The sequence below is a fragment of the Pipistrellus hanaki genome, assembly GCF_964339955.1.
Source record: "Pipistrellus hanaki genome assembly, chromosome: 8".
In the NCBI taxonomy this organism is placed as follows: Eukaryota; Metazoa; Chordata; class Mammalia; order Chiroptera; family Vespertilionidae; genus Pipistrellus; species Pipistrellus hanaki.
The window spans coordinates 21508713-21523650 of record NC_140510.1 but is presented as its reverse complement, the minus strand read 5'-3'; the positions used below and the strand labels follow the sequence as shown (position 1 = coordinate 21523650).

Here is a 14938-nt window from a genome sequence, read left to right as displayed (position 1 = left end):
GCAGGAAGCAGCCAATCAATGATTTTCTCTCATCATTGATGTTTCTATCTCTCTCTCCCTCTACCTTTCTCTCTGAAGTCAATAAAAATATTTTTTAAAATTAGCCCTAACAAATCAGGAAGGGTACTTAGGGTAGCTTTTCCTATGTGAAATAAGATTTTTGCTCCAGCTTATTAAATAAATTCCATGTAATTTATGCACATGTACAGTAATATAAACTATGTAATTTCTGTGATGCTTGAAGAGAAACATTAATAATAATTATACCTTAAAAAACAAAAACGTAATTTAAATAATATAAAATTATCTGTTATTTCTCTGTGTGTGTTGACTTTGCAGGGCTGGCTGTGGATCACTTCAGTGAGCGGATATACTGGGCTGACCTGGAGCTCTCCCTCATTGGCAGTGTTCTGTATGACGGCTCGGACTCCGTGGTCTCTGTCAGCAGCAGACAAGGTTTGTGAAGAGCTTTCATTTCTTCTTTTAATTATTTTGAGAGAATTAAATAATTGTATGTAAATATAGGTATGAAAGATTTATATTTTTCATTTCCTAAAACTCTTTCTCCTTTCAACTTGTAGCTCTTGCTATTGATTATAATTTTCATTCTTACTAGAATAACAAAGATGCCAAACCACCAAAACTTCTCAACTCTAGGACAAAAATGGTCCATAACTACCTAGATTCAGAAAATAATAATTTAGTTGTTTCAGAGGATATCACATTCTAAGTGGAACATTTCAAGTAAAGACTAGCATCTGTGAAAACTCATTTTTATTTCAAATTGCAATGATAACAAGCAGAAAAGAAGTTGCTGCATGTAACAAAATATGATAAAATTATTATTATTATTATTATTATTATTATTATATGTAATTTATAGATAGACTTTTATGCAAGGCAAAGGTAATGTGTAAAAATTACAACCCACCTCCACCTTCAATGACCTCAGTATCTATTTGTGCACTTCCTGTGTGGCACCCTTTTTGTCTCCACCCCTTTGCCTGGCTCCTATTTCTCTCTCTCTCTCACTTTCTGATTCCTGTGCCTGGCAGCTTCGCCTCTTTCTGAGAATCTGATTTATTTACTTTTTATTTTTTCTACCACAACCTCCTCATTTACTTACCACAGATGATTGTTCATAATATGCACTTGACATTTTTATATGCACATGTTTTATTTAATGAGCACAGTTTTGCTCCAAAAAAAAAAAAAAAAAAAAAAAAAAAAAAAAAAAAAAAAAAAGCTGAGATGTTTAAAGAAAAAATAATTAAATTGAATTTTTATAGTGCCTTTGCCTAAGTATGTGTTTTAGTATGGTGGCCATGGTTGGACAAATATAATTCTACATTTCTGAAATAAGAAATGTTTTAGCTTAAGTGTGTATTTTAGTATTTCAAAGAACATTGAAAAAATACATGTTTAAAACATATGTTAGGTTCTACAAACTCTAAATAATGGGTGAAATACAGGGTGGGCAAAAGTAAATTTATAGTTATGAATACACAAAACATAGTTTATTCTTTTACTATTTGTTAATTATTGTATTATTTTTTCATACAAATAACTGTAAACCTACTTTATTTGCTTTAAATTTCAGCACCAAATGTTTGATTAATTATTCTTTTTGCAATCAAATAAGTCATTTCTTAACCTGAGAAAAATGATTAGCTCTATTATTTTTAGCCAAACAAGTCAAGTGTGCAATTACCATTTGCCAGTTTGTTTGCTTTTGCTTGTTTATTTGTGTGTGTGTGTGTGTGTGTGTGTGTATTTTGTTTCTAATACAGATAATAGTAAAGCCAAATGTTTTATTTTACTCTTTATTTTTTAAAATTTTATTTTATATTTTTTTTCTTTATTGATTAAAGTATTACATATGTGTCCTTATCCCCTCATACCTTCCCACCCCCTCACTCATGCCCTCACCCCCTGGTGTCTGTGCCCATTGGGTAGGCTTCTATGCATACATACAAGTCCTCTGGTTGACCTCTACCCCTTATCCCCACCCTCCCCTACCTTCCCTCTAAGATTTGAGCATCTGATTGATGCTTCTCTGTCTCTGGATCTGTTTTTGTTCATCAGTTTATGTTGTTCATTATATTCCATAAATGAGTGAGATCATGTTATATTATCTTTCTTTGACTGGCTTATTTCACTTAGCATAATGCTCTCCAGTTCCAGCCATGCTGTTGCAAATGGTAAGAATCAACTCAGAATGCTTGATAAATTTGTAATTCAGCTAATCTATTTTGATCATTAATTTGATCCAGAACACAATTTGAAAATTGTATGTACTGGCTGTTTTTTTGCAAAAGATAACACTGGCCTATACAACCTTTTTTTTTTTTTTTTTTTTTTTTTTTTTTTTTTTTTTTTTTTTTTTTTTTTTTACAGCAAATTGTAAGGCAGGGAAAACGACAATGTATCTGAAGAATCTATAAGCCCTAATCAAAGCTTTGTGGTGGTGATAATGATAAATGTGATAATGAAATGTTGTTATGTTCTGAGTGACATGTTTAATATTGCACATTTCCCTAAGGCAAATAAATTAATTCTAATAACCTTACAGATAATGTTTAAAATATTCTAGTTTGGAAAGAGTTTTTCTAAACAAGAGTAATATGGTTTTCTATAAGATTTTGGATATTCTTAGTTTTCTTAAGTCTGAGAATTAACATTGCAACTTTCATAGCTGTGCCTTTTAAAAATTCTAGGCTTGCTACATCCACATAGGATTGATGTCTTTGAAGATTATATATATGGAGCAGGACCTAAAAATGGTGTATTTCGAGTACAAAAATTTGGCCGTGGTTCAGTAGAGTACCTAGCTTTAGATGTTGGTAAAACAAAAGGTGTTTTAATATCTCATCGCTATAAACAACTAGACTGTAAGTATAATACTTTATACAATTGTCTATATTGGTGGATTTTCTTTCTTATGACTCTCAAAAGAAATTATTTTTTAAACTGGCTTAACTATTTCAATGTCTTAACCCCAGTAACTTAAGTAACTTTAATTTTTATATCACTAGACTTTAAATTACGAAAATCAAGATACAAATAATACAAAAATTTTCATGTGTCCATAGCAAATAGGAAAATGTCAGTATATGCTGTGCTTTCTTGTTATTCAATTTGACATTGTTTTTTTTAATGTCTCATTCATTTTTTAAATAAAATTCTTAATAAAATCTTGTGATTCTGTAGTAAGGAATTTCATCATTAGTCAGTTTGACTTTTTCTTAGTGATATCCAAGTGACAATTATATCTCTAACATGCCATCCTTAGATGTATCTGAGGAGAGCTTTCTCTCAAAGGTTGTTTTCTCTGATTGTTCATGACTTTTACTGTTACTTTCCCTCCCAGAAGGGAATTGGAAAATAATGGATGTTGTTATCTTGAAAGGTATATTTTGAACACAGCTATCAAAAATATTGACAACCAGAGTAAAAATGTGCCTGAAATTCCGATGACTCATCTCTATGAATGAGTTCATGCTTCAAGAGGATGTTTGAAATTTATTTATAATTAATCTTTAAGGCAAATAGAAAAGGTTTTAATCTCATTGGTACAATGATCTGGAAAGGTAACAACAATATTTATCCAAATCAGTGATGGAAACAATTAAAAACGACATATAGTCCCTAAATTCTATCTCAAGTTTTGCTGCTCTTTACCAGTCATCTGACATATATGGTTCCAAGGTTCGTAAAATCTGTCCCACTATTAAGGTGACCTGTAAGACTGAAATGAGATAATTCCAGCAGAAAGTTGATGTGATTTCTTATCAGGGTTGCTAATTTCATCATTTCACCTTATTGAATTTCATGTTCTTGAAATCTATTGTACTTATACTTTTGCATTTCTTTGTTTTCTTTTATCCAGTACCCAATCCTTGCTTGGATTTAACATGTGAATTTCTCTGTTTGCTGAATCCTTCTGGGGCTACCTGTGTGTGCCCAGAAGGAAAATATTTGATTAATGGCACCTGCAATGATGACAGCCTGTTAGGTAGGTAAACTTCATTATGTTGGTAAATAATGAATTCATCTGTATGATACATTTTTACAACTATTGACACTGAGCAGAACTAACTGCTCAGTCATCAATGTACTTACCTTAATAGCTATGCTTTTTGAATACCTCAATAAACTGTTCTTCTGATGATAACTTTCTATTCATTCATTCTACATTTATTCACAAAGCTGCATTGAGCACTTACTATGCATTTAAGAGTAGGTTAAGAACTTTGAAGTCACACACAGATCAAAATATATTTTTTACACTGGTGATTAATTTATAAAGAGTCAGAGTTTCCTCTGCGTAAAATTTGATTAACAGTAAATATTACCACTACCATTAAGAAATGTTTTGAGAGTTATAAGCAAAGCATAACTCTAATTTGGAAACAAACAATTGATTCAGAAACAAAACCTTCAAGATATCTGTATTCATGAAGTTAATAATTTAGAAGCTAGAGGTTGAAACAAACATTAAAATAAATTGAAACATAATTTCAAATGCTGGTAAGTATTAAAGAGCAAAACATTTAAAAAACACACATGGTGTGCTCCCTTATATTTAAGAATTAGCCATATTGAAGAATAAAATTACTATTAAGAAAAAAAGAAAATCAGCAGTAAATTTTATGTCACAGACAAAAACATATGCTCCAAATTCCCTTGAGGATCAAAGCAAACATTTTAGAGTGAGTACACACTTGGGGTCTTTACAAAGCAAGGTCTCCACCTGCTGTATCCCCCTCTGTTAGAATGAACCCCTCTCAGAAAGATACCCTCAGTTAGCATCTTCACTCCCACGTCATTTCTCATTGTTCTTTGCTGAGATTACATACAGTCTGAAGACTGTTGCCTTTTCAAGACACTAAGTATCTAAAACTATAATAACATTTGTAAGATAGTTGTATTCCTTAAGCATTAGCTAGACAAAGTTGAAAAAGTTACAAAGGTGAAATGAGGAATGGCATAAATGGCAATCAATAAATATTTATATGGATAGTAATATAAACCACAGAAGTGAAAGAGCTAAAATTTCTATGAGGATTCAGATGATTATCCAATTAGAGAATTAATTATAATATCTATAATAATAAAAGCATAATATGCTAATTAGATAGGAAGTCCTTCCAGAGGAATCAGAGGCTGCAAGGGAAGCCTGGGGCATGGGTGTCTGCCAGTGGCTGGAGAGAAGCCCGGGTCCCGGTGCCAGAGGGAAGCTGGTGCCAGCAGTGGGGGAAAGGAAGGCCTACTCTTGCGCAAATTTCATGCACTGGGCCTCTAATTTTCTATATAATATAACCGTAGAACAAGGTCTTTAAAGACCAATTGGATTTAGATTAAGGGGAAATGAGGGAACAGAACATTGAAACAGAAAATATTTACTTGAAAAGGCATAAAATTGTGGCATGCAAAGAAAATGATGAGTCTTTAATTTCAGTTGGTGTGTAGGATGTGTGAAGTGGTGTTGGGATAGCAAGGTTGGGAGTTCTTAACAGTTAAATGTGAGTCATGATTGGTGTTTTGGATGGGCCTGTTAGGGCCAGTCCTGGAAAAGAGATGCTTTCACTGGCATCCTCCCAACCAGAGTGGCTGTGAGCTCATTGTGATGGTAGAATAAGAGAATTAAATGAACATTTTCAACCACTACCAGGGCCACATTTCACCTGCTGCTCTGACATGGTCGTATAGCTCCACTGCATATGGCCACATGTTTTGCTTACCTTCTCCAAAACAGATTTTCTTAAATGTCAACGATTTACAAAGTGATCATCCCAATCATTTTAGTACCCAAATGTCACCATGCATAATTATTACAAAATTATTGACTCTATTCCCTCTGCTGTACTTTACGTTCCTGTGACTCTTCTGTAACTACCAATCTGTACTTCTCAGTCCCTCCCCGTTTTTAACCCAGCTCCCCAACCTCCCTCCCATCTGGCATTCATCCATTTGTTCTCTGTATCTATGAGCTTGTTTCTATTTTATTTGTACCTGAAACTAATATAAAATAATACTGAATGTCAAATATAATTGAAATATTTTAAATAGATATTTTTTTTTATAGATTTCAGAGAGTAAGGGAGAGGGAGATAGAGACATAGGAACACCGGTAATGAGAGTGAATCATTGATCAGCTGCCTCCTGAACACCCCACACTGGGGATCAAGCCCGCAACTCAGGCATGTGCCCTGACTGGGAATCAGACCATGACCTTCAGGTTCATAGATCCATGCTCAACCACTGAGCCATGCCAGTTGGGCTGAACTATTTTTAAAATGGAAGTTTTAACCAACATGGGGAGTGAAGAGCATGTAAAATAATGCAGCAGATTGTGAGAAGGAAAACTTCATTCAAAATAAAATGCATGTCTTTTGTATTACCCTTAAGAAAAATAAAATGTCATCAAATTCTTTCTTGTAGAAGATGTATCACATTTTTGTCATTTCCACACACACTCGTAGCTAGTGTTCTCATAGGTGCCTCCTATCTATCATATCTACTTATACTATTGTTTGGGTCAGAGAGACCCTTGGGAGAGAGAATAGGATTCTATGCATATGAATAAACTACTGATGCTATCAAAGTGACTTTTTTGTTGGCTCAGCTGTTGTGTGCTTTTTAAAGACATATTTATAATTTTTATTTATTTTTATTCTTGGAGAGATTACAAGTGTCCCGATTTTGTTGTTGTTGTTTTTGTTTGTTTGTTTGTTTGTTTTTTCTCACTGACCCCTTTACCCCACATGTGCACTCCCCCAACCAGACCTTCACCACACTGTTGTCTGAGTAAAGGGGTTATACACATATGCATATGTTATGTGCTTTTTTAATGATCAAGTTGTAGACAATCTTTGTTGTTTTTTGTTTATAACTAGACATTGCTATCTTTTCTACATACCACCCCCCTTGTTTTCCCTGTGATTAGTAAAGATTATTTATTCAATAATCCAGATTCCAAAACACAGGAAGAATGTGGCCTGGGGCAGGGCTGATGGGGAGCTTTGGATTAGGCAAAGATCTACCCGTCACTTAGCCTGTGTGACCCTGTTCTCCCCCAGTCTCATTTTCTTCTGTGTAAAATTGGACTAACAATGAATGCTATTACTACTACTACTACTACTATGAGTAATAATAAATAAAAATGTTGAAGACTTATAAGCAAAGCATATTTTAAGTATGTTATATGTATACTAGAGGCCTGGTGCACAAATTCATGCATGGGTGGGGTTGGTGATTGGAGCCAATCAGGAACGATCATGGCCAGCTGGCTGTGGGGAGGGACTGCAGGAGGTTGGCTGTGGGGGTTCACACTGACCACCATGGGTCAGCTCCTGCATTGAGCATCTGCCCCCTGGTGGTTAGTGAGCATCATAGCTACCAGTCGGTAGTCCAGTCATAACAATTGCTTAGACCAGTGGACGGCAAACTGCGGCTCACAAGCCACATGCAGCTCTTTGGCCCCTTGAGTGTGGCTCTTCCACAAAATATCATGTGCAGCACACATATACAGTGCGATTGAAACTTAATGACCCATGTGCAGAAGTCAGTTTTCAACTCTCAAAAGAAATTTCAATGGTTGTACTGTTGATATTTGGCTCTGTTGACTAATGAGTTTGCTGACCACTGGCTTATACTTTTATATATCGTATTTTCCGGCGTATAAGACGACCTTTGAAACGAAAAAAAAGCCTGCTCAGATTGGCCAGAGTCAGAGAGGTGGTCTATTAAAAAAAGAACTGGTGTTGCCTCGGAAGGGGGGGGTAGTCTTATACAGTGAATATAGGCCTAAATCTATGTTTTAACTGTAAAATTAGGGGGTCGTCTTATACGCCTGAAAATACGGTATACAGTATAATTTCATTTAATAATCACAAAATCCCAATGACACTATGCTGTTAATACTCCTATTTTTGCCGATAAGAACATTGTAGCATGGAGAGGATCAATAAAATGTCTAACATACTCTATAATAAAAGCCTACTATGCAAATTGTCCCCTCAACTAGGAGTTCTACCAGGAGTTCAACTCTCCCCCTAGCAGGTCCCCGCCCCCAATTGCTCCCACTTCCCCACCCCCCAATGAAAGGCAAGCTGGCCAGCCAACTGCCCACAGACCCACCCCCAATCACACCCTCACCCCCACCCTGATAAGGAGCCAGGCCATCTGGCCAATCTCTGGTGTCCTCTCCTTGTGGCCGGCCAAACCCCACCCAGGCACCAATTTGTGCATCTGGCCTCTAGTTACTTAATAATGATGGTGCCTGGGCAGAACCTAGGCATTTCACACTCTAACCCATCACACAATATTCCCCAGTGCCTTCATATCATGTCCAGAGTCATTGGAAATACGATCAATAACATACATAAGGTACTAGCACAATGCCTTGCAAAAAATAGACACATTGTACTCTAAGATAAATCTGTCATTATGCAGGGAAGAAAATGAAACAAGTTGTATAGGTTTATGTTTTAAATGAGGAAGCATATTTGTCTAAATACTGACTTACTCAAATAAGAAAAAAAATATTTTAAGAAATTTCAACTTTACTGTCTCAATCCTGCTTAAAAGGCATGATCACAGAAACCTTCTCAAAGTTCACTTTGTGTCTTAAAGTAAAATGTAGTATTTCACATAATCAGAATGTTAAAAAAAAACAACAGATCTGATCACTTCAGTTAGGAATATACATAAGTGTATTTCAGAATTATTGATTGGTATAAATAAATGTCAATTATTTTTTTTCTGACATTAACATTTGATATTGCCAAATTTTCCAGCTCTTCACAAATATTTATCTTTCTCGAGCTGCTATTTTAAATGGTGAGCATGCCGAATACTTTTCATCTTCATGTACGAAATTTGAAATTCTAATGTTACTCTTTATTGGGAAAGTATGCACCAGCTCTTTCCTATAGTTGATTACAATTACTGGAGCTTGGTTTCTGAGGGTGATTTAGTTATGGACAAAAGCAGCCTTTTTCATTATAAAATGATTGCAATTAGGTTTTGAAAGAATGTAACTCCACTTACATTTCCTAAAGCAGTGTTCGGTTTTTGTACCTTTAAAAAATGTACCTAAAAAATGCATTAAAGAAATGTACATGCCTTAATATTTAGAGATTTTGAATACCTATGTGGTTTACATGGAATATCTACAGGTGAAAATAAGCCCTCCCATAATCCTAATTGTGATAATGAAAACTTAAATATTCACAAATTCAATTAGGATATTTCATGCTGGATGAGTTGGAAATATTTTGGTAAATTTTAAATGAAGCAAGCATCTTTGTACTCTAGATTTTTCTTAAGAATCTGACCTTTTGATTTTACTCTTTGCTGGAGATTGCCACTTGCATTTACATAGTTTTTTTTTTGTTTGTTTTTTTGTGTGTTTTTTCCAATTCTATGTCTGAAACTAAATCACCACTTCAATTCCTGTTTTCCTGGAGTCAGAAGCTGAAAAACTATCCTTAATCTTTCCTTGTCCTCTTTATACAGCACCAATGTGATTTTTATCTTCCAGTTACTTTTATTGTATCCCCCTTTATCGGTCCCACATTACCGTATTTGGGGCCATCATGGTATGTAGCATAATTTAAACAGAGTCCCAATAGTAGCACTGCTTTCAGTTTAACCCCAGCAGGGTATAGTTATCCTCATCCTCACATGTTTTAGGCTCTTCAAAGACTCAACACTGCTTTGGGGACAAAGTCCAAAATCCAGGGACCTCCTGTGACACTGCTTGTCTCCTCAATCTCCATGTTTTCTTCCAGTTCCTTCCTTCACACTCTAATCCAGGTTCAGTCACAGTGACTTCCATTTGGTACTTCCAGTGTTCACCTCTGGCAGTCACAGATGCTATTCTGTGTGAGCTGAATTCCTAGGGCACCTTAATGGCACTCAGTAAATAATGCTGATAGGACACAGTGATTTACCCAATAAGTGCCTTAGTTTCCCATTGAAATTAAACAAAAACATCTTTCAGATCCAGATCTCAGATCTTCACTTTTTTATTATCCTAGATATGATAGATATGGGCTGGAAATCAGATTCTTTTTCAGGTTTATGTGCATACGGCATATATTTATATACTTAATATTTAGAGAGTTTTATTATTTAACCTTTTCTTTCAATTTTATCTAATTTAATATATATAATAAATCCATGAGTTAAGAGGTACACTTGTCAATAAGACCATTTTCAAGTAAATCAGGATCAGATAGGTTAACTTGTATGTCTCCTGAGTGGCAGAGCTAGGACCTAAACACAGGTATCTTTATATTAACAGTTATTTTCTTTATGCCATGCATAGGAAGTGCTTCATGAGGCAGCCCTTCATATTAAAAATGCAAACTGTAGCAAGCCTACCTACATAGCAAAGCATTGGAAACTTTCCCTTACAATTAGGCGGATCTCAAAATTGCCTAGCTCTGCTGATACATAGGTTCTATTTATGACAGTGGAATATGATACTTGAATTATTATGTCATTTCAAGTCACTGAGGATCTTTAAGATGTTCTTGTGATCATTACAGTGATATACATTCAAGCTTCTGCTGTGTACAGTCCTCAGTATCTTAACTAAGAAATATAGGCTAATTTGATTTGATCTTATCTATAAATATAAAAGCCTAAACAACCATTCAACCAGTCAACCATTCTGCCGGTAGCTATGACATGATGTGCACTGACCACCAGGGGGCAGATGCTAAATACACAGGCAAGGAAACATGAAACAGACTGATGTATATCAGAAGGAGGGGGGGGGGGGGGGGGACAGGAAGAGATTAACCAAAGATCTTATATGCATACTAGAGTCCCAGTGCACAGATTCTTGCACCGTAGGGATCCCTTGACCTGGCCTGCAGGGATCAGACTGAAACTGACAGTCCAACATCCCCTGAGGGGTAGCAGATTGCAAGAGGGCTCAGGCCAGGCCAAGGGACCCCAGCAGTACATGAATTCATGCACCAGGCCTCTAGTCTTACTATAAAACAGGCATGAATTTAATAGAAAGCATATTCTATAATGAAATGCTTATTAACAATAGTTATTAACAATATTTATTATATAGTGTTAATAAAGATGTACATCAAAGAATATATTTTTATTTAAAAATGCCCCTATATTATAAATTGTGTATATATATGTAATGCTTATTATATATATATATATATATATATATATATATATACAATATAATACATTTATCCTATATGTAAAGATATATATTTGTATACAGTTTAGTTATTTCAGCTTGGTTTGAAATTACACACTTCTAAAAAATGGGCTATGATGCTCATATTATAAAAAATACTTATTGGTTGGAAGATATTTTATTTTTAGAAAGTTTCAGTTGGTTTTATTATTTAGTGTTTTAACAACTATAAGAAATGTCTAACAATGTTTTAAGCATATAGAAAAACAATTTAATTCAACATTTGTATTCACCATTCATTAAGGGTTGAAATTTATTTCTCTGTTTTTGCATAATTTTATTTCTCTTTTTATATTAGGAGTTTTGGAATTTTTAATAAAAGCAAATCCTAGTATTTATTTTTTTTATTTTCTAAAAATATGTTCACTCTACTATCCACTAAATGGCTTCCTAATTCATACATTTCTTTTTATAACCAGATGATTCATGCAAATTGACTTGTGAAAATGGAGGAAGATGCATTTTAAATGAGAAGGGTGATTTGAGGTGTCACTGCTGGCCTAGTTATTCTGGAGACAGATGTGAAGTAAACCACTGTAGCAACTACTGTCAAAATGGAGGGACTTGTATACCATCCACTCTGGGTAAATATTTGTGTTTCATTGTGTATTCAAATCACTTTCAATGTTCTATATACATGAAAAAGAAAAAGAAAAGAATATTACAAATATAGTTTCTGTTACCTTAATAAATAATACATTAACACAAATTAAATTGAATAAGTAATTTGACATAATCAATAACATTTGTTCTAAATTTAGTATTTAAAGATTCAAGGCATCTAACTTAATAATAGCAATGAGATGATCAGGTGTTGAGTGTGCCAAGTGTCAGAGTGCAGTGGTTACAGATTCTGACTCAGGCTTATAATGATGAAGTGAAACCAGTTTTATAAGCCTTCTATGTTTGACTCAAAGATCTGTGGGGTTTTTTTTTAATTGAACAGTTTGCCTAATGCTAACAATTATTTGATACTGAAAATTAGGTTCATTTTAAATTAAATATATTAGTTCAAATATGTTTCAATACTTGGAAGAATACTTTGCTAAACATAGTGTATGGAATGCTGATAACTCCCTTTAAAATATCATCTAGACTAATGAAAGAGAAACATGCAAATTGACCGTGCCACCACCATGCCCACAAACCAATCAGGAGCAACTATGCAAATTAACCCAACCAAGATGGAGGTTCATTTGCATATCCAGGCACAAGGTGAAGGCTGAAATTAGCATAGAAGGAAATCAGGCACTGCAGAAGGGAGGGAAGCTGTGGAGATGCAAGTGGGGTGGCTGAGATGAGAGGGAAGCAGGCAGGGTGGTGGAGAAGGGGTAGAAGCAGGTGGGGTGGTGGGGACAGCCACAGGAAGCCCTATTCTTGCAGGAATCTCCCTGCAACGGGCTTCAAGTTATAATATAATGCCATTCACTGGGGCAGCATGATGGCAAACATAACTTGCAAGTACCTCTTTTAAAAACTGTTCATGACATGTATGCACTCATTAAGTGACATAGTGCTGAAGTTCCTTAGCAAGTGACTGCTTAAGAACCTTAATGTTAACCCTATGTTAACTTCACACCAAGACTAATTTCAAATCCCCCCAGTAACTCTACTGCAAACTTAACTTTCATACAGAACTCAAACCAAACCTTAGGCTGGAGCGTAGTCATTGTACAACTTCTACTTCACATACTAACCAAAACATTCATTGAAATCTTTAAAAAAATAATAATAATAATAATAATAATAATAAGTATAAACACATGATATCAGCACATCTGATAGCATTGTAGTTCCCATCTGAAATCATAACTAATCTTGCCCTATCCTGTTTGGTTTAGTAGTTGGAGTATCAGCCTATGGACTGAAGGGTAGCAGGCTCAAATCCAGTCAAGGGCACATTTCTCTTTTGTAGGCTCCATTCTCACCCCCATCCCAGTCAGGGCAAGGGGAGGGGAGTGGCAACCAATCGAAGTGTCTTACTCACATCGATGGTTCTCTTACTCTGTCTCTTCCCCTTCCTTCCACTCTGTGCAAAAGTCAATGGAAAAAATCTCATTGGGTGAGATTTAACAAAAAATTAAAATAAAACAAAATAAAATAAAATAAAATAATTAGTCTGTGGCATGTAGTATACAATCTTCTTTGAAAATATCAGATTACTATAATTTAGGATATACTTGAGATTCTTTTTAACTTATACAATAGTTAAGTTTACACAAAGTGGTTCCTAAAACATACAAGTGAATGTTGACACATATTTTCTACTGACTTCTATTAAATTTAAAATATGTTCCCATGGGAATAAATTAACCCCAATGCATAATAAAAATATAACTTGCAGATCACAATATTTGGTACAAAAGATATTATGCAACTATGAGAGCAATCTATGCACATTTAATTATACTACATAAATGCAAATTTCTTTAGTCAAATGGAAAATCAACCCATATGATCTTTACATCCCCTACATGGTTAATTTCCAGCTACCTGGGAGTTCTCACTGCTTCTATCTTATGCTATTCTTTGAAGTATTTTGCATAATGTTAACTGAAAGAGACACATTAAAATTTTTTTCAATGGAGTTCAGAAGAATTAAGCTGTTTCTGTTTTGCATTCTAAAAGTAAAAGCATTACTATTTCTTTAAGTTTGATAGTTTTATGTCTATAAATATTTTTAACACATAATTAATTAATAACTAAGCTATTCTAACTGCTTAACTGATTTCTGAAAAAATAATATTTGGCAAGTTGATTGAAATAAGAAAGGTACTAGGATCTTAACTATATATATTTCATTTTGTGTGAGGAAAGTTAGTCCATACATAGAGTATTTTCTATTGTTGTGGTAGAAATTGTAGTCCTGTGCCCTTCATTGAATATGAAAATAAAAGTCCAATAAATGTGACGCGAAAGGATATGACCTTTGAACTTATTTTAGTAACAGATATCATTTCCTTCAGAAAAAGAATATTTTCTTTTGCAAATGAGTTTTAGGATTTTATTATTTTATTGTTAACTTAATTTTTCTTATTATAATAATAAAATCATTAGGTTACAACTGTTAGCAGTGAAATGCCACCAGAATGTTACTGGCAATTGACCTCAGTTTTGCAACCTCGATATTGATATTTGAGTTCTGGCTAAGGAAGAATGCAGAGCTAAGACTCAAATACAAGCAAAAGTTTATTTAGAAAATCACAGAGGTAGAAGAAGTAAGCCATGGGAGAAGTGATCTAAGTCGGCTGTGTGGATTCAGGAACCAAGCTATAGAGGCAAAAGGAAAGCCCTTGGAGCTGAGGAAACAAAAGGGAAGGGAACACACCTGGAGGAGAGAGAGGGGAAGTGGTGGGCACGCTGCAGAGAGAGAGAGAAGTGACCCTAGGTAAAGAAATGTGTGAGAAAGACACGGGCATGCTTAAGCAAGAGTGCATGTGTGCTGAGTCATCCTTCATGAGGGTTTTATCTGTTCTCTAAAATTGTGGATCTTAGGGAAGGTCCCAAGAGAGGACCTTAATGAAATATTCATCAGCTTTCCAGGCGAGCCCTCTCAGAGTCATGGTCTCTGCTGATTGGTATTCACCAGGACAGAGGGTCATTTGTCACTGCAGCTGGTCCTAATGTCAATATGGTTTCTCCCTGCGTGGCCTTGCTGCTTTTCTGGGCCTGGAGCTGAAACACAACTGAGGCCTA

At 34.9% G+C, this 14938-nt stretch overlaps 1 protein-coding gene across 1 annotated transcript in view; it reads left to right on the top strand.

Annotated features, from left to right (window-relative positions):
* LRP1B (LDL receptor related protein 1B) overlaps window positions 1–14938 on the top strand; it is a 1553318-nt gene that overhangs the window by 1468899 nt on the left and 69481 nt on the right. The window contains exons 80-83 of the mRNA XM_084892846.1: window positions 340–456; window positions 2718–2891; window positions 3890–4015; window positions 11662–11826. Coding sequence (XP_084748972.1) covers window positions 340–456; window positions 2718–2891; window positions 3890–4015; window positions 11662–11826 — 582 coding nt within the window. The remainder of the gene's footprint in view (window positions 1–339; window positions 457–2717; window positions 2892–3889; window positions 4016–11661; window positions 11827–14938) is intronic.